The sequence below is a fragment of the Astyanax mexicanus genome, chromosome 23 (genome assembly GCF_023375975.1).
Source record: "Astyanax mexicanus isolate ESR-SI-001 chromosome 23, AstMex3_surface, whole genome shotgun sequence".
Taxonomy (NCBI): domain Eukaryota; kingdom Metazoa; phylum Chordata; class Actinopteri; order Characiformes; family Acestrorhamphidae; genus Astyanax; species Astyanax mexicanus.
The window spans coordinates 2,547,908-2,568,192 of record NC_064430.1 but is presented as its reverse complement, the minus strand read 5'-3'; the positions used below and the strand labels follow the sequence as shown (position 1 = coordinate 2,568,192).

General features: G+C 38.5%; 1 protein-coding gene across 1 annotated transcript in view; it reads right to left on the bottom strand.

Annotated features, from left to right (window-relative positions):
* si:ch211-186j3.6 (neural-cadherin) overlaps window positions 1-20,285 on the bottom strand; it is a 488,562-nt gene that overhangs the window by 238,017 nt on the left and 230,260 nt on the right. Inside the window, exons 8-10 of the mRNA XM_049470897.1 lie at window positions 10,810-10,982; window positions 3,323-3,491; window positions 1,241-1,411 (exon numbers count right to left, since the gene is read on the bottom strand). Coding sequence (XP_049326854.1) covers window positions 1,241-1,411; window positions 3,323-3,491; window positions 10,810-10,982 — 513 coding nt within the window. The remainder of the gene's footprint in view (window positions 1-1,240; window positions 1,412-3,322; window positions 3,492-10,809; window positions 10,983-20,285) is intronic.

Sequence of the window (20,285 nt, the reverse complement as noted above, 5' to 3'; positions counted from 1 at the left end):
GAGCGCAGAATACAAATCATCCCAATCAAAGACGGAGAGACGGAGAGGGAGGGAGGGTGGTGAGTGATTACAGATTGAAAATGATGCAGCAGATTCAGTCCAAACATTCGACACCAGTAGAACTGAGAGAATACAAGAATCTGACGATACTATATGTATCATGATACAATACACGGTTTACTATTCAATATATGGCTATATACTGCAATACTGCAGATTTTTTATTACATTTTAATGTACGTCTTTAAAATATAACCCCTTAATAGAAGGGTTTATAAATGTTTTTTTTTATTTATTTACTAGATCGTAAATACTTAAAAAAAACATTTATTATGTAAAACCTCAGATATTTCCGGAAAATGAGCTTACTTTGTTTTAGACTTCAGAAACTCAGTTTATTCAATAATATACCTACCCAACCAACCACCCAACCAACCACCTTTCTACCTTCCTATCCAATTAACCAAAGAACCAACCAACCGTCTACCTACCGACCTACCCAACCAACCAACCAACCAACCAACCAACCAACCAACCAACCAACCAACCTCCTGTCTACCTACCCAACCACACAACCAACCAATAAACCAACATACTCATCTACCCAACCAACCAACCAAGCAAGCATCTACCCACTCAACCAACCAATCACCTGTCTACCTGCCAGCCCACACAACCAACCCACTCAACCAACCAACCACCCGTCTATCTACCCAACCAACCAACTAACCAACCATACTCCCATCTACCTACCCAACCAACCAACTAACCAACCAACCACCTGTCTACCTACCTATCCAACCAACAAACGTCTACCTACCTACCCAACCAACCAACCACCTGTCTACCTACCTACCCAACCAACCAACCAACCAACCAACCAACCACCTGTCTACCTACCTACCCAGCCAACCAACCCAACAACCAATCAACCATCTATCTTAACCACTGTTTTAAATGGAGGTGTGTTTGGTTTTCATTATATGGCGGTGCTCAAAGAGTCAGATCTGTTCAATTTCTCAATACAAAACAGAGCACTATGATTTTTTTATGTTTATTTTTTTCCCCATATTGTTACATAAAATTTCTTTCCATGAAATAAAAACAATAATTCCAATGACGTACTCTTACGTGAATGATTTTCACAAGCTGAACTTATCCGATAAGAAATAATCTAGATTTCAGTTCTAATGTATTAAAACAAATAAAATGTATTAATTTAAAAAAATAAGACACTCACACTCGTAGCGCAGATTCTCAAATTTGGGACTGTTGTCGTTCTCGTCCAGTATGAGGATGTTGAGCTGGCAGATGCCGATTAGCGGGTCGGCGGCCTGATCTGTCGCTGTTACCGTCACCGCGTACTCCCTCTGACGCTCACGGTCAAACTTCCTCGCCGTCACGATCGCACCTACAACATCAGAGAAAACTGATGCTCTCAAACACTTTAAGAGACAATAAATTCAAGTAATTAACTCTTGATGAGTTCAGCACAGCTGTTAACTGAAAGCCTGAATTCCAGGTGATTCTACCTCATAAAGTTGACATAGATTCAAAAGCATAAAACATATTCTGTTTTTTATACATATATACTTTGTTTCCTTAATAATTCCATGTTTTAGTAATAATCTACACTGTAGAACCTTTTAAAATGATGGAAAAACACTGTTTTTAAGGTGTGTCCAAATTTTTGAGAGTTTACAGTGAGTGAACACAGTGTTTAAAAACTCCAGCAGCACTGATGCTGTATCTGATACACCTGTAGGTTAGTGGCTGTACTTAACATTTAAGAACAGTTATGACTATATGAATGTATAGTGAATATATATGTTAAATTACATTTAGGATTAATTTTAGGATTGATTTTAGGATTATAGCTAAACATAACATTATCTATTACATCTCATTTACAGCTCAGTTGTATTTAACAGATATTTAAAGGGAATATTATTAAAAGATTAGCGTATCATCTACAGGAGATCATCAATCAATAGTGATACCATAGACTTTAGTCTTCACACTGATAATATGCAGATCAATACATCATTTCCTCTGACATTTAAAGTGTTTAAATTAGAGTCCTCCTTTCAAACACTCTCCACTTTTCCTCCCTTTCTTTTCTCTCTTTGTTAAAGGCTGAGAGACTGATGCCCAATCAGAAGCTACGTTTCATAAAGCGTTTCTCTTTATAAAAGATTCACGGCTTCAATGGAGCTTCTAAACTCTGTCTCTCTCTCTTTTCAGATCCGACACGTTTTTAAAAGGTTATGATTAAAGAGAATTAGGCTGAACTTTGGGATTGCTAAAAAAACACTTCACCCAATTTCACTTCCAACTGCAGGAGGAACAGAAGTCGAGGTTAAAGTGATGGAAAAATCGAGAAAAGAACGAGAACGAGAAAAAGAAATGAGTGACGAAAACTCAGATTGGAAAAATATCATAATGAATGCTGAAAAAAATATAATGAGTGCTGAAAAAAAATGTAAAAGGTGCTAAAAACAAAAAATTAAAATATTAAAAATAAAGGAATTGGTACTGAAAAAGTATTGTAATGAGTGATGAAAATATAATGAAAATAATATTGTAAAAGGTGCTGGAAAACTCAAAATTGAAATATTAAAAATTAAGGAAATGGTACTGAAAAAATAGCATAATAAGTGCTGGAAAAAAATTGTAATGAAAATATTTAAAAAATATGGTGCTGGAAAAATTTAAATTAAAATATTAAGAATAAAAAAAAAATGGTTCCATAAAACATATTGTAATGAGTCTTAGAAAAATATTGCAATGAGTGATGAAAAATATCAATTAAAAAAATAACTGAAAAAAATTATGTAAAAGGTGCTGGAAAACTCTAAACTAAAACAGTAAAAATCAAAAAATTGTTGCTGAAAAAATATAGTAATAAGTGCTGGAAAAATGTAGTAATGAGTGTTGAAAAAATACAAAATGTGCTAGAAACATTTCTTAATAAGTGCTAGAAAAAATGTGACATGCTGGAAAACTATTGTAATGAGTGCTGGAAAAAATAACGGGTGATGAAAAATATTTTAATGAAAATATAAAAAAATAAATTAATGGGTGCTGAAAAAAATACATATATTTTTACAACATGCATTTTTTACATTGTTTATACACTAAATAAAAAAAAAAAAAAATAGGACCTATATTTTATTTTTCATTGCGATAAAAGCAAATGGTGAATTTAATTAAATCAAATCGTAATTGCATCGCAATCGAATACTTGTGTGTATCTGGATGTGTGATTTATAAATCAGGTCTGAGATGAGTAGTGAACGGTACAGGTTACAGGTTCAGGTACCTGTTTCAGGATCGATGTTGAAGGCCGGGACCGTGCTGTCTTTATGCATGAAGCCGTACGTCACTTTCCCATTGGCTCCTTCATCTGCGTCGACTGCGTGAACCTGCAGCACGAACGTCCCCGCCGGCTTATTCTCCGCCACAGACGCTCTCTCCTTATACTGATGACACTGAGAGAGAGAGAGAGAGAGAGAGAGAGAGAGAGAGAGAGAGAGAGAGAGAGAGAGAGATTATAGTTATATTATAAACATTATAAATCTGTATTCCACTTTTGCTATCTCACCATACCTCTACATCTCATATCTCACTGTACCTCACTATACCTCATCAAACCTCACAGTACCACCTCACTCTACATCTCATTATACCTCACTATATACCTCTAAAAATATCATTATATCTCACTGTATCTCACTATGCTTCACTATATTTCACCAAACCTCACAGTTCCTCACCAATCATTGCCGTACCTCAACATACATCTACATTTCATTATCCCTCACCATACCTCTCCATATCTCATTATGTCACACTGTTCACCTAGAGGTACAGTGAGGTATAACGAGACATCACCAAACATCAACATATCTAACCAAATCTCACTGTTCCTCACCATATCCAAAAGGTACTGTACTTTTTTCTTTTTCTTTTTTTTTTTAACAGAACTCACAATGTTGGAAAAAAATAGTAATGAATGCTCAAAAATATATTGTAAAAGGTGCTAGAAAACCTGAAATTACAATATTAAAAACACAGGAATTGTTGCTGGAAAAATATCATAATGAGTGATGAAAAACATTTTAATAAAAATGATTTAAAAAATATCGTAATGAGTGATAAAAAAAAACTGTAGTGAAAATATGTGAAATATTGTAATGGGTGCTAGAAAACTCAAAATTAAAATGTGTATATAAAAAAAGCAAATGTTCTGAAAAAATGTGTGCTGGAAAAATATAGTAATGAGTGACGTAAAAAATAATGTGATGAAAAAACTAATATATGAGTATTGTTAAAAAAATTACTAATGGGTGCTGAAAAAAAAAAAAATATATATATATATATATATATATATATATATATATATATATAAAAAGGGTACTGTACGTCATCAACAGTTGTTTTAGAGTATTTCTTTACAGCACTCAACACAACATTTCTACCATCAACTGCAGTGGTTTTCCTTGATCTACCTGTTCAACATGTGTTACTTAGTACACCAGTGACGACTTTCTTCTTCAGGACATTCAAAAGTGTTGTTCTGAACATGAGAAATATTTGTACAATGGCTCAGATTGATCTCAGATTCATAGTTGCTTGTTTTCCACCAAAAGAATATCACAGTTATCTGGTTTTCTTGTTACTGGTTACTCCTCTAACTATAAATGCACAGTCTGAACGCTCAAGTTTCAGATTTGGGTTTTATCTGTGCAGACATGTAGCTCTGTTTTTTTTATTTGAATAATCAATGTTTAATCAGGACACACCTGGTCAATAAAACACACCTGATGGTCACATGTTCCAATACTTTTGCTCATGAGAATCTTCTGAACTGTGTATCCAGATAGAAATAAATGGAAATAAAAACTGAAAAGCAGATATTTTCTCTCATTCATATATTGTAATGGAAAAGCCATTTTCTTTAGCCTACAGCAGAAAAAAGGGATCAGTCTCACTGTTCCAATACTTTTGCATGGAAGTTATAATAGATACATATTACATGTATATGTAAATACTTTATATATGCATTATTTTGTGAGTTTGCCGAGTCTTTAGACAGATAAAAGTACAACAATTTGAAAATCACAGAAGATCCACCACTTGATATTAATGGATGAAACATGAACAGCCAAAGTGATCCAAAGTTAAAGCTAATTTGACTAATGCCTCAAAAAAAAGAAAAAAAAAAATCACTTAATATGAGAACTTGCTCTTTTTTTCTTCCTCTTCTCTCTCTCTTCTTCAGCTTCTCTTTGAACTGTGTGAACATTTCATTATCAGTATCAGAGCAAAGTCATTATCACATATGAACTCTGGAAATTATTTGAGAATCAGATTTTTCTCACATAAAATCACACTGTAAAATGTTTTCAGTGATCTGTCAGATTATGAAGGGACACATAATGAATCATGTAGTAACTTAAAAACAGTGTTAAACAAACTAAAATACTAATTATTTGAGGTGCCTGTTAACTTGCGTTAACTTGCGTTGCTGGTAACTCCTGATGAGGGCCAGTTCCATCATCATAGCATTTTTGATTGTCTTCGCGAGTACACTTTCTTTACTTACTTGAGTCGTTCTTGCGATAATATGGATTAGATATTAGCTGTTCACTGTATATCAACTCTACCTCTTTACAACTTTACACCTTATGGTTTTAAAATAATGAAAATCACTTTTTAGAATTTAAGATGTATCCAAATTTTTACTGGTGCTCTATTCAATTTCAGTAGCTCTGGCTCTGCCATGGCTCTACATCATTTTACCTCTCTCTAACTCTATGCTTATTAATACTAATTAATAATAATGTGTCTAATGATGAAAATATAATTTATTTTACATGCCTATATTTCTCCTAAACTGTGGAATGGCCTACCACTATATGTCAGACAGGCCCGGTCATTGTCCACTTTTAAAACCAGGCTAAAGACTCATTTTTATTTCTTGGCTTTTAACCCAATTTGAGATTTTCTTCTTGTTTTATTTATTTATTTTTACTTGTTTTAGTTCTGTTTTATTATATTATTTTACTGTTTTAACTTTACTTGTCTTACAGATTTATCTAAACTATTTTTATCGATTCTTGTATTTTAATTTGTCTTATTGTTTCTAGTATTTTGTTATTATCCAATAATTTGTATGTACAGCACTTTGTTGTGGCTGTTGCTGTTTTTATAGTGCTCTATAAATAAAGTTGAGTTGATGTTCTGGACATTTAAAGGACATCTTAAATCCCATGTTTAGCTGTTTCTATTAATTAGAAGCGAAGACAGAAAATGCTTGAAGCAGAAGCCGATTGTTGACTAATCGGAAAAATAATCACTAAATTAGTTGACTACCAAAATAATCGATAGTTGCAGCTGATAAGACTTTAGTTTTACCATGCATTGTAAGTGTAAGATCATTTTAAGCAGATTTACCTCAAGATTTAATTTTATTTTTACTTGAATTGATACATTTTCAGCCTATTTTTAGGAAATCTTACTAAGCAAATGTTCTTTTTGCTTAATGTAAAAATAATTATCGCAGTTTACATATATTTTGTCTAGGTTTTGCAAATGGAATTTTTTGGGAAATAAAGAAAAAATAAGAAAATAAAGAAAGACAGTGCATTCCTCGTTCATCATTAGACGGCTCTACTCTCTACACCTCAAACGAGACCTGGGACTGGGATTGGGACGCTGCCGCTGCTGCCACTGCCGCCGCAGATAAATAAATGAAGGTATAAGTAAATAAGATGAAACAGGAGCAGCAGAAATTCCCCAATCAGAGCTACAGCCTGTGCTTTGATGGCCACTTCTGACACTTAATTAATAACCAGGGGCTTCGCCCGCTCTTCCCACCGACCCGCTTTTCTAATCCTGCCATTAGTTAACAGCCGGCCGGCCCGGCGCTCTGTTCTTCATTCAGTCAGGTTACCCGCCGCTCTCCTGAGAGGCAGCCCTCAAACACGGCACTCCTGCCTCGCGTACACACGTGCGGCAGGCAGGCAGGCAGGCAGGCGAGCGCACACACACACACACACACACACACACACACACACACACACACACAAACACACAAACACACGCCGCTCTTCAGAAGCCGAAAGCCGAGAAAGCCTGGCGCCAACACAAACGAGCCCAGGGCCTGGGAGAGGCTCCGCCCCCGGGGAGCGCCGGCAGCCACTGATGTTCTCTCCCGCACTCGATCGGCCTGGTTCTCAGCCAGCCACTCAGACCAGAGGGGACCCGGCACCGGAGGCAGGGGTGGTGGGGGTCGGTGGAGGGGTGGAGGGGGTCGGTGGAGAGGTGGAGGGGAGGACTGAGAGGCAACACAACATAAAAAGCAGCCCTTTCTTCGCCTCTAGTCTCGCCTACTGTTTCTAAGCTTCCCCGCCGAGAGCGGGGGAAAAGCTGCGCTGCCCGGAGAAAAGAAAAAGAAGAGGAAGAAGAAAGAAGACAGGAGCAAAGAAAACATACCGTATTTTGACATAACAACTATAAAGTGCACTAAAAGGTGCACCTGTATAAATTCTACCAGTCAGGTATTAAGGAGCAGTAAAGCAACTCATCTAAAGTACAGCGCTATAAGAAAAGAGTGAGTTTTCAGTGAAGTTTCTCCAGCACTAAGGCTGGGAGCAGCAGCATTAGCATTAGCCACTAAACACAGCTAGTGCTAGGTCTTTTTTAAGGTTCAGAGGCAAAAAGTATTAGACTGAAGTTAAAGCTTTTTTTTTTAGTTGTTCACACAAAATGAAATAAGATCTCACCAGCTCTATTCTTACCAATTACAGTCCCTTTCAGAATGAGCCGTTTAAGGGCTCGGTCACTTTTATGCAAATAAGCTGTTGCTGGCCACGCCCCATGTTTACCAAACGGCAAAACACAAACAAGCTAGTTCATGCTCAACTGCAATAGAAGCCCAAAACTCGTTTTTCGAAAGCTCTTGTATATTTGTATATCTCTCTCATCAGCTGACTCGCCACACAGACAGTAGGTACAGATCCCTCCCTCAGACAAAGTCTGCTGGTTAATCTTGCTGTTGGGGGTTGAGGGGTGAAGGGTGAAGCCAGGGTGGTTCTATGCATGTTTCCTTATTGTGACGTCACAATAAGAGAGCGTCCAAATGCCTTATAGGAGTTAATGATTCCTGATCCCTCTCCAGAGTGAATCTGTCTGCCCATACAGTGAGTAGCTTTTATCAGAGCAACACAGCAAAGCTAACACAGACTAACCACACAAACCAGAAAACACTTTAGATTAAACCCATTTAACCATCAACCAAATATGTAGGAGAAGCATCAGTCAGAAATATAAATTAATGATGTTCAAGATGAAAAAGAAGACTTTGGGAGGTGTCCCTCCCAAAAACACAGCAAACGACCACCAGCAAAATTAGGATTTTAATGATGCTTTACCACAGAATACCATTAATTAATATATATATTTTTTTTACACTAGTATTAATATAATTTATTTTTGCCAACACATTATTAAAAGCTTAAATAACTCTGGTACATGGTCACATGGTTTACACATATGGGAACTGTTTGATATTTGCATTGATTATGTTTTAAATAAAAAATGTCTTAAATATACGGTTTCCATTAATGCATTTAGAAATTAGGAAATCATCATTTTAAGGCTAGTACAATACAAGACTTTTACAAACACATTTTTGGATAATGCTAAATACTGGTTAATACTGGTTATTATCAAAATTTTTATTTATTAAAGAAATTGTCAAGATATTGTTTGTCAATATTGAGCACCCACAGGTACTTAGTAAATAGTTAATTAATTTATTTATTTAAAAAGAAGAAGATAAGAACTCAGGATAGGGATGAGATGAGATGAGAGGGAAATAGAGATAGAGATAGCAGGTTCTGCAGTGTTAAATTGTTAGCACGCTAACACTGTATGTGCCTCCTCACCACCTCACCTCGTCCCGCTGTTCCGGACCCCCCCGCCCCCCCCGGGTCCTGCTCATCTCAGGTTAAATTGAGACATGGGCCGGGCAGGTGAGGCCGGGCAGGTGGGCACGTGATGATTCGGCAGATATTTCAAACACTTAATTAAAAAGCCCCTCAGATGATCTCAGAATAGAGCAGCTCGGCCGGCTAATCACTCCTCCAGAGAATAGAGGGAGGAGAGAGGAGTGCCGATAAAGAAGCACTTAGAGGAGGAGAGAGAGAGGGGGAGAGAGAGAGAGAGAGAGAGAGAGATAGGGGTAGAGAACCGGATCATGCACAGGCCCGTATAGATCCATTTAAAGGAGAATTCCACAAGTGTATAAAAATTTCTGTTTAATTTAATGATTAATTTGGATTGATTAAAACATGATCTGGACCGTTTGCAGCGTAAAAACCCTTTTCTAGATAATTCAGAAGTTGTGCACACATCATGCAGCAGTATGAGTATGATTAGATTAATGGTTTGATAAGGGGAAAAAAAAAAAGTACTGTTCTATAAGAACCTGGTTCATCAACCCGGTGCTGATATAAAAATAAAAAAACTATACTTAATAAACTATGATATATTACCCTATATTACCTTACACTACCCCACACTGTCCTATACAACCATACGCTACTACAACCAATAATAACCTATATTGTATATTTTTTCTGGTCACAACAATTTGTAATTGTATTTTGTATGTGTTGTTTGGAATGAAACCCAAGCAACATGCCCAAGCAACAGGCCTATTAATATAATATCAGTAGTCCTGTCACGATATATATATATATATTTTTTTTTTGCGAACAATATGTTGCGATAAACGATATTGTTGGCATTTTAAGATAATATATAACATACTATTAACTTAATATAATAACAAAGGAATTACACCCTTTTAAAGACACGAAACTTTCCATTCCTGTTCACACAAGTAATTTGTGTGCATGCAGGGGAACCATGGGCCACATACCATGACATGCAGCCCCAGTCTGTCCCAGCTGGCTCCCATTGGATCGGCATAAAGAACCTTACTGAGGCAACACAAACCTAAGAAACACTAAAGTTAAGCGTCGCACTGGGCCATTACTTTAAGCTTCTTTAAGTTAGTTTCGGGCGTTGGTGGAGGGCATTTTTCTTAACTAAGGTATGTTTTGAGGTCACGATAGCCACCCCCACAGTCACAATACAGGAGTTGGAGAATGAAACTGAAACACCTGGTTTTAGAGCACAATAATTGATTGTGGTGACGGACAGTTCTGGTGGAAACAGGAGAGTTGAGGTGCACATTGAATTCTGCGTGATTTGATCAGCCGTGGTTTTATGTTTTTTGGATACAATCCGGGTTAGCACCCGAACATCCCTTTCAGACAGCTTCCTCTTACAGCGTCCACAGTTAATCCTGTTGGATGTGTTTGGTCCTTCTTGGTGGTATGCTGATATTACCCTGGATACCGTGGCTCTTAATACATCACAAAGACTTGCTGTCTTGGTCACAGATGCTCCAGCAAGACGTGCACCAACAATTTGTCCTCTTTTGAACTCTTTATGGTATGTCTCCCATAATGTTATAGTGTGCATTGCAATATTTAGAGCAGAACTGTGCTCTTACCCTGCTAATTGAACCTTCACACTCTTTACGCTCTTACTGGTGCAATGTGCAATTAATGAAGATTGGACACCAAGTGCATTTTGTAAGTGCAAACTCAGTGGATGATATCATGATTATTAAAATGATTGAGGTCATGTCCATTTATTGAACAATAAGTCGATAATGTAATTATTGTGACAGGTCTAAATATTAATAATATAGACAAAACATATCAGTACCTTCTCAAAGATGGGCTTGTTGTTGTTGACGTCGTCCACTCCTACGATGACCTGAGCCGTGGTCGAGAGAGACTGGGGTCCGCCGGAGGCGTTGTCGTCGGTGGCGGTGACGTTCAGGACGTACTCAACTCCCTGCAGTTTGGGCGGAGGGCTGGAGCGAAGGCGGATCAGGCCTGGAAGGAGGTAATCAGAGATTTTAATTTATTTCTTTATTTTTAATGCATATCTTATAACATATCAGCACAACAGGAAGGTGAAAACCGTTTACCTTGAAATATAACATCTCTAACTCGGACTCATTAACTTTTTTTGAGAGCTGATGGAGTCGGCGGTGAACCGACCTGAGGGGAATTCCGCAAAGTGAATTAGCAACAAGAATTTCGATTCCAGCGCTAATGCAATACGCACTCAATTAAATCTTGTCTGATGAAGATAAGGGGTGTTTATGAACAGCATCAAATAAACCTCCACCTCCTCACCAGCTCTCCTTGAGCGTCGGACGAACCGCTACGTGCTCAGTCTACCAACTTAAAGGAGAAGAAGGTGTAAAATGGACTTTTGGTGTAGTTAAACATGATAAAAAGTACGTACCTTCGTAGAATAGCCCACCATTGCTCTCCTTAAGTGTTCTGAGAAACAGTAATTTTGTGTTTTTTGCTCAGTACTCTGTACAACGGCTGTATGGGGCATATTTTGCCTAATAAAACTTATAAATTATTTTTTACACCTTTATCCAGCTCAAAGTAGCTCCTCACCTTATTGCTAGAATTGGGAGAGCCCTGACATTTAAAACAAGGCATTAATCAATCAATCAATCATCCTTTATTTTCACTCGGGAAGAAACATTGAGGGTGACCCTCATTTTCAATGTTGCAGAGCCTTTATAACATCAAAGGGATTGAACACATTTAATGATAATTTAGAAATAAGAAATAAAATAGTAAAAAAGATCATAAAAAGTATGCATTTTAAATCAACATTTAATAAAAATATATATGTAAAACAGAAAATTCTAAAATACCATCAAAAAAAATGTTGCCACAAAAAGTAAAAATGTATAAAATATAAAAGAAGTAAATAGATAATAGTTTTTAAAATTAAAAATTATTAGTAATTAAATGAATAATAGAACTAAGAACAAGAATGAAAATACAAAACATAAAAATTAAATAAAAATGTAGTAATAATAAATAAACAAAAAAAGAATAAAATAAATAAGATATATAAATAAAATAAGAAAAAAGATAAACTAATAAAAAAAGTAATTTAAAACAGTCACAGACTTTCTGATGGTGATTAGAAACTAAAAGTTTAAAATGGTTCAGTGATCCCAGCTAGCTGAGCTTCAATGATTCCTGTAGTGAATTCCAGCTTGATGGTGCTGCTCTGTAGCTAAAAGCAGATTTTAACTTAAAAAGTGCACAAGAAGCTTATTAGAAACCACTGTTTACATCCCATGGTGCTTCTTTATATACACATACATACATACATACATACATACATACATAGACTTCCTGGCGTAGCAGCCAAGTCTTTGTACACATGTCTATGACATTATCAGTACAGTGATGGCGGCGCTCGGAGCTACTAAGAAGCGCTACGGGATGTAAACAGTGTTTTTTTTTTATCTTTAAGCTTCTTGTGCACTTTTTAAGTTATTAATGCCTCGTTTTAAATGTCAGGGCTCTCCAGATTCCATCAAGAAGGTTATCAAAGCTACTTTGAGCTGGATAACTGTGTAAAAAAACGATTTATTAAAGCAAAATATGCACCGAAGCACCCCTTGTAAAGAGTGTTTGAGCAAAAAGCAGACAATTACTGAATCTCAGAAAGCTGTAGGAGAGCAGAGGTGTGATATTTAACAGAGGTAAGTACCTTTTATCACGTTTTACTACAACAAAAGTCCATTTTATACCAGAGTTCTCCATTAACTCAACGTATTTTTTTTATTAAGCATGGCCGAAATCTTTACTTTCCCATGTTCTCTGTGATTCCGGCTGTGATAGCGATTAGCAACATGTTCTTTTTCCCATCTGTACTGTCGCAGTTTTATCTTCCTCTCATCCTCCTCTCTGGAATCTGGTGGTCATGCCCCCAGTGTGCTTAAATTTGTATGTATTCTGACTCTTCGCTCTGTCCTTGGAGCGCTGCCTACAGTCAATGCAGAGGGTTAAGCTCTTTATGCTAATGCCAGGCAGGCTAGCATGCCCGTGGCCTTTCTGTATGCTCAGGATGCCTGGGAGATATTTGATATTTGGTGAAAATATGAGCTTCCCAGTGGGAATTTTCTTGGAGAACTTCAAGAGAACCGGTTTGTAGAAGGCGATGAATCATATGCTGCACTGTATGGCCAAAAAGTTTGTGCACAGGTGTATAAAAGACTGCAGACTGCTTCTACAAGCATTAGTGAAATTAGTTAAGTGAACTACAGCACTGTGGTACAGTGATAGGATGCAGCACCTACTAAATATTCACTACTAAATATCCACAGCCAACTGTCAGTGATATTATAACACAGTGGACGAGACTGGGAATGACAGTGACTGACTCAATCAGTGTAAAATAAATTTGCAAATAAAATTTAAAAGTTTGGTAGAGGGGGGATTATGGATCACCGTCTAGCAATACAATGGATGAGTCTGGGTTTGGCAGTTGCCACAAGAGTGTCTTGTACTTGTCTTGAGACTTGACTTGACTGTGACAATTGTAAAGTTTGGTGGAGGGGGGATTATGTGCAGGGCTGTTTATCTGAAGTGAAGGGAACCCTTAAAGCTTCAGCAAACCAAGAGATTTTAGATAATTTCATGCTCACAGCTTTGTGGAAACAGCGTCACAAAAAAAGAACTACCAAGTTTGGCCTCAACCTGATTAAAAACCTTTGGGAAGAATCAAGGTGCACTCTACCAAACGCAGTTCAGGAAAAATGGTGAAACATTCCAATGAACAATATATTACATTACCTATACCATATAATATACACACTATCATACACTACATAATATAAACATAACCCTATAATACCCTATACAACCCCATACCATATATACTATACACACACACACAGTATACCATACACCCTAAACTATCTACTATAGTATATTTCCCCTATACAACCATATAATATACTATATACAGCTCCATAAAACATGGATGAGCAAGTTTGGTGTGGAAGAACTTGACAAGCCTCAACCTGATCGAAGACTTTTGGGAAGAAATATAGTTAGAGTGCACTCTCCTGAATGCATTTCTAAACAAATAGTGAAAGATTCCCATAAATACACTCCTAAACCTCGTGGAAAGCCTTTCTATAAGAGTCAAAGCTGTTTTATCTATAAACTGTGGGGCCAACATTGTATTAAAAGCTATGGATTAACAATAAGATATCACTGAAGTTCATATGCGAGCGAACAAAGACGAGCGAAGCGAACACCGCTGGCAACGTATCGCATGTTTGTGGTTTCTCCGACAGCTGTGTATGCGTGTGCATGCGCGTCTGCGTTCGCATGTGTTGCATTTGTAACCCAACAGCATGCGTGGGCTGCCGCCAGATTAAACACCCAGCAGCTTATCTCCAGTGTCAGCAGGAGTCAGCTTATACATGACCTTCTAGACGCGGCTATGCGCTTCCCATCGCTCTCCCACAGCCGCATCAGACGCCGCGCATTCAGACCCGCACCCGCAATCTCAGCGCCCGCTATCTACAGCTCGCAGCGCGCCAACATTAAAGGAGAGCATGCAGCCCGCGACACGGACCTGGCACGGGGGGCGCCATGCTCTTCCCAGGGCACTGAATTGATTCTAATGCGTGGCGCTGGAGCCTTTGTGACACAACTGCAGGGGGAAAAAAGAACATGTAATCAATTCTTATTCAATCTGAATTATTCTCCCCCAGCCAATGTCACAGTGCAATGAGGATCCCGGCAAGAGGAGCAATGCGTGTGTACGAGTGTGTGTGTGTGTGTGTGTGTGTGTGTATAGAGTGAGTGTGTGTGTACGGCTGTAGAAAAGCCATGTCAGCTTCATTGACATAGACAGTTGTATTCACTGCAGGTTATAAATGCCGTGGGCTGAGCTGGGCCTAAACCAGCAATCTGTAACCAGCCAATGAGTGAGTGTTCTGGATGCCTGGAACAATACAGCCTCCAATATGTGGGAGATACAAGATAAAAACGTAAAAGATTAAGCAAACAATAGACTATAGAAGTAAACACGTTAGATACCTATGGAGCCACCTGCTACTTTCATCCATCACGCTTCATTTTCCTCCAAAATATATCCCCCACTCCCCCCCACACACACATACACACCAAATATGCAGCTACACTAGCGTACATTTGCTCCATTAAAACTCTCATCTGCTTTTTCAGGATATGATCTAAATGTCACTGAGTGCAATTTTTTGATATGGAATTAAATGAAAAGAACATGGATTAGATGTGTGTGTGTGTGTGTGTGTGTGTGTGTGTGTGTGTGTGTGTGTGTGTGTGTGTGTGTGTGTGTGTGTGTGTGTGTGTGTGTGTGTGTGTGAGTGGGGGGGGGGAGTAGGTATGTAAAGGGGCTTATGCATATCAGGTTAGATTGTGTGTCAGAATGTGTGTGTATGTGTGTTTGTGTGTTTGTGTGTGTGGGTGGTTTGTATACATGAAGGATAAATGCATGGAATGGTAAAGGATCATGAAGTGTTCGCTCAGGTGACAGCTCGGGAACACCTGAATATGTTGTGAGGTCTTATCGTGAAACGTGGGAGTTGGGGCGAGGTCGGGAAAGGTTCAAATTTTGCGTAATATGGAAAAATCAACACAATAGATATGTTTAATGTGTACTGTGTAACTTTAGTGTGTACTACAAATCAATTACATCAAGTTGTCCAGGTCCTGAAGCAGCAAATCAGCCCCAGACCACCATACTACCACAGTGTTTGTTTGACTTTCAGTATGGTCCTTTTGTCTGTTGCCAGATGTAACAGGACACAGACCTTCATCAAAACTAATCTTAACTAAGGCAACCACGACCTGCAGTTCTTTATATATGATATGAACTAGGGGTGGGCGATATGGCCCTAAAATAATATCACAATATTTAATGGTATTTTCGAGATAAAAACACTCTTAGCGATATAAATTTTTGTTTTTTTGTTCAAGAATACACTACTGCAGATTTGTAATAGAAGTCAATGATCCAGAAAGTCATGAGACTTATTATGCACTCCACATATATCCATATATTCAGGATTAAAGTAAAATAAATGATACTGGTCAGATACAATCTGTCTCTAGTAGATATGTAACGGAAAATGAGAACAGTGTGAACTTTTCTTTTGCTAAAAACAGTAAAAAAACTGTGATAATTAGGGGTGGGTGATATGGCACGATATTTTAGGGTATAATATCATTCATGATATTCAAAAATGTTGCCGATATTATCGCGTATGATACGATATGGCACACCCCTAATAAGAACCTCATGGATGAGTTGTTCATGCCCTTTTGAACTAATTTCAGAAGGCCGGTCACTCCTGGTAAGGTTCACCAGTGTTCCATGTAGCTTGTATTTGTATAGTTGTATTTGTAATCTAAAAAATAGAACTATGATAAAAAGCAAAAAAAAAGAAATATGTAAGGGGGCAAAGGGGGCACTGTATAGTAAATATATATATTTGTGTGTACGTATCTGAATACAGTGGCGGGTGACCCTGAACAGAGCAGGATGTAGATGGACGGGCAGCCAGCATATATCAGCGCACATCAATGATGGAGAAGATGTTTGTCCAGGGGGCGGATGGGCAAACGTCGCGTCATATGAAGGAAGGGAGGAGGACGGGCCACTGGCTCTCATCCCACGCCAGATCACATCTGCATCTCACCCCCAAACCCGCCACAGCCAGGGAGGAACCGAAAACAACCCCCCATCCATCTCCAGCAGAGCCAGAGCAGCTCAGCAGAACACAGCCCGGCCCAGTTATATAAGACCCTGATCCACACCAATCAGAATCCGGGAGGAACCTGACAACCCCTGTACAGAAAACGCTGGATAACGCAGGATAACTGCTGCTGTGTACAAAAACATCTGAGGCTACAAAACAACGTAAAGGAATCCATCAACATGAATACTCATCATCTTTATCATCATGAAGAACCAAATGTATACTTTATTATTCTCCTCCTTATACCCGGTTCTCAGAACCCACAGGATTAGCATGGTGGTGGTGTATGAGGGGTTAGTGTCTGTTGTGAAAGTACAAGTACATCCTGTGGGTGTCCAGGGGTTGGCATTCTTGGGTAAAAGTCCAAGGGGCAGAATTCAGCGGGCAGAGTCCAGGGGATGGCATTCAGGGGAAAAGTGCAGAGGACAAGTCCATGGGACAGAGTTCAGTAGGCAGAGTCCAGGGGATGGCATTATTGGGGAAAATGCCAGGGGCAAGGGCCAGGGGGCAGAGTTCAGCGGGCAGAGTCCAGGGGATGGCATTTTGGGGGAAAAGTCCAGGGGGCAAAATTCAACGGGCAGACTTCAGGGGATGGCAGTATGGGGAGAAAGTCCAGGGGAAAAGTCCAGGGGGCAGAGTTCAGCGAACAGGGTCCAGGGGGCGCATTTTAGGGGCAAATTCCAGGGGATGGCATTCTAGGAGAAAAGTCCAGAATTAAAAGTCCAAGGGGCAGAGTCCAGGGGATGGCTTTATAGGGGCAGGGTCAAGGGGGCAGAGTCAAGGTGGTGGCATCCTAAACCCAGCATCCTGTGGGTGTTCAAGGGATGGCATTCTGGGGGCAGAGTCCAGGGGATGGCATTCTGGGGGCAGAGTTCAGGGGTCAGAGTCCAGGGAATATCATCCTCTGGGTGGCAACCCTGTTGGAGAAACCCTGTTGGAAAAAAATCTTGTGGGTGGCATCCTGTGGGCAGAGTCCTGGTTTAAGGGTCCCGTTGGCAGCGCCTTGCGGGCAGTGTCCCGCTGGCACTGATAAGGAGACAAGAAAACGACCAATGCAAACTGTGCAGCAACAGAGTCAAATCTTGTGTCTCTGATTTTCCTTCATCTACAGGGTGTTTCCGCTGTAGGTAGGAGTGTGTAATAGAGTGGAGGACAGCGAGTGATTAAATACAGTGTTTAAAAACTCCAGCAGCACTGCTGTATCTGATCCACTCACTGTACCAGCAGCTCAACACACACCAACACCTCATACACCACCACCATACCACTTCATGTTCATGTCTTAACGTTGTACGCTGTATCTACAGTCATTGGTTAATTTATAAGCCATCATACAGTGTTAACAGCATGTCTGCCTCATTTTTCACCCAGTCGCTTTTCATTTAATCATGTATTTCTTTCCTCGATGGAGACGGCAAAGACCATGGAACTTTTTTTTTATATCTCAAACCCTACGAATAAAATCTAAGAAAATAAATATCTAAACACATATATATATATATATATATATATATATATATATATATATATATATATATATATATATATATATATAAATAAATAAAAAATAGGCTGTCAGGTGCAGCATACTGGAGATGATCTGGCTGATTATCGGCGTAAACATTTCCCAGAGCGTTGTATTTATGCCTTTAATACTACAGGCCTGATCAGCTTATCGACTCCGCGGTGTGAATTCCTAAAGCGGCATTAACTCAAACCCGACGCGCTGCGCCGTGAGTTACAGGCAAATTAACGGCGGGCATCAGGCGCCGCTCTCCGCCCGACCCGGCACAAAGCCTCTAACCGCGAGGGGGAGGGGCTAATGAATGATTGAGAGAGTTTCAGGAGAGGCCGAGATCTGACGAGCCGTGGAAAAGGGCAATAAAAGAAGGCTTTGATCTCTGCAGAAGAGAAAGGGAGGAATTGGCATCCGAGAAATGGATAGAGACTCTTCTCGGGAATCTGGACCGAGCTCACTGAAGCAGCGCTTACAGTCGCATACATCACCTGAACTGAGTAATAATACCATTTCTCTCTAATTCCTGTATGATAAACGTTGAGATTTGAATAACCATATCCATGTTAGGACATTTATCACAAACAAAATCTTTAAAAACAGTAAAATTAATGGTAAAAGTAAAATTTAAACATTTTAAACATTAATTTGCTCCAGTTACTGCAGTTTAATACACTGCCTGGCCGAAAAAAAAGGTCTAACAATCATTTCTTTAATTGTTTGTTCGTGTTTTGTGCCATATCAGCAACATATTGGCTATTTTATGGGATCGACAATGTTTGTGACTTGAGCATCACAGACTTAAATCAGTATTTTAGCTGGTGGAATCAATTTAAACAGTTATTTCATATTTGTAACCCTTTAAAATAAATGTATTTCTGGTGGTTAAAAGTGCATTATTTCTTTAACATTAGGTTGGAGTCATTTCTGCTGTTTCCACTAGTTAGGGGTGGGCGATATGGCTCTAAAACAATATGATGTTTAATAGTGTTTTCACAAAAACTTACAAAAAATTACACAAGAATACACTACTGCAACAAAATTAAAATGGCATTTAATTATTGCATATATATATATATATATATATATATATATATATATATATATATATATATATATATATATATATATATATATGATATATTGCACACCCCTAACTAAGATATATTATCCTGCCATTGGAAGATTCTCGTTCCCTTAGAAAATAACTAATTGATTAATGGAATAATCAAAAGACGTGGTGTTCTGGAAATGAGGTGTGTTCAGGTACATTTCTGGAGTTTTGCTTGTTTATCTTGGTAACAGAAAACACAGGAGCTCCACTGACTGAATACAACCTAGACAGTAGCCAACAGTCAGACGTTCATCGCTATCTTGGCAACACAGGCAGAGCACAAACCCAACTTTTACATCAACAATAAACAGAATGAAGGAGCAGCTCAGTTTCCTCTGCTGAGAAGCGTTGGTTGGACACGTTCAGGTAGCTGCACCGTTAAAATTGCAATCCACTAGACAGAGCTCACCTGATTCTTAAAGAAAACGATGAGCAAGAGACACGCTGATGGGTTTATTTCATGCTACTCCCAAAATTAACCACAACCATGATTGATTAAGAGAACTAGTACATCCTTTTTTTTTTTTTTTTTTTTTTTTTTAGTGTTTCAAGACTTGCAATGTGTACTTTTCCTGCCGTTACGATAGCAAATTCACACTGACGCACCTTAAATCAAGCTGCACAGTGCAAACTTGATGTCTCGCCTATAGTAGATCACTAAAACAGGGCCATTTATGTTCTTCTATAGTTTTATCACAGGGTTTATATATATTTTTTTCATATATAAAAAAGTATAATAAAGTTTGCTTTGCTTTGAATCACTATAGTTCTCTATTCCATCTCATTGTTCTCCAACTAATCAGCTCATTAAAAAGCTCTTTATGTTTGAGAGAATGGTAAAATGTTCAGGACGGGGGGTCTTTAAGACCAGGGTTAGAAAACGCTGCACAGCAATAAAATTAACTGAAATAGTAAATAGATAT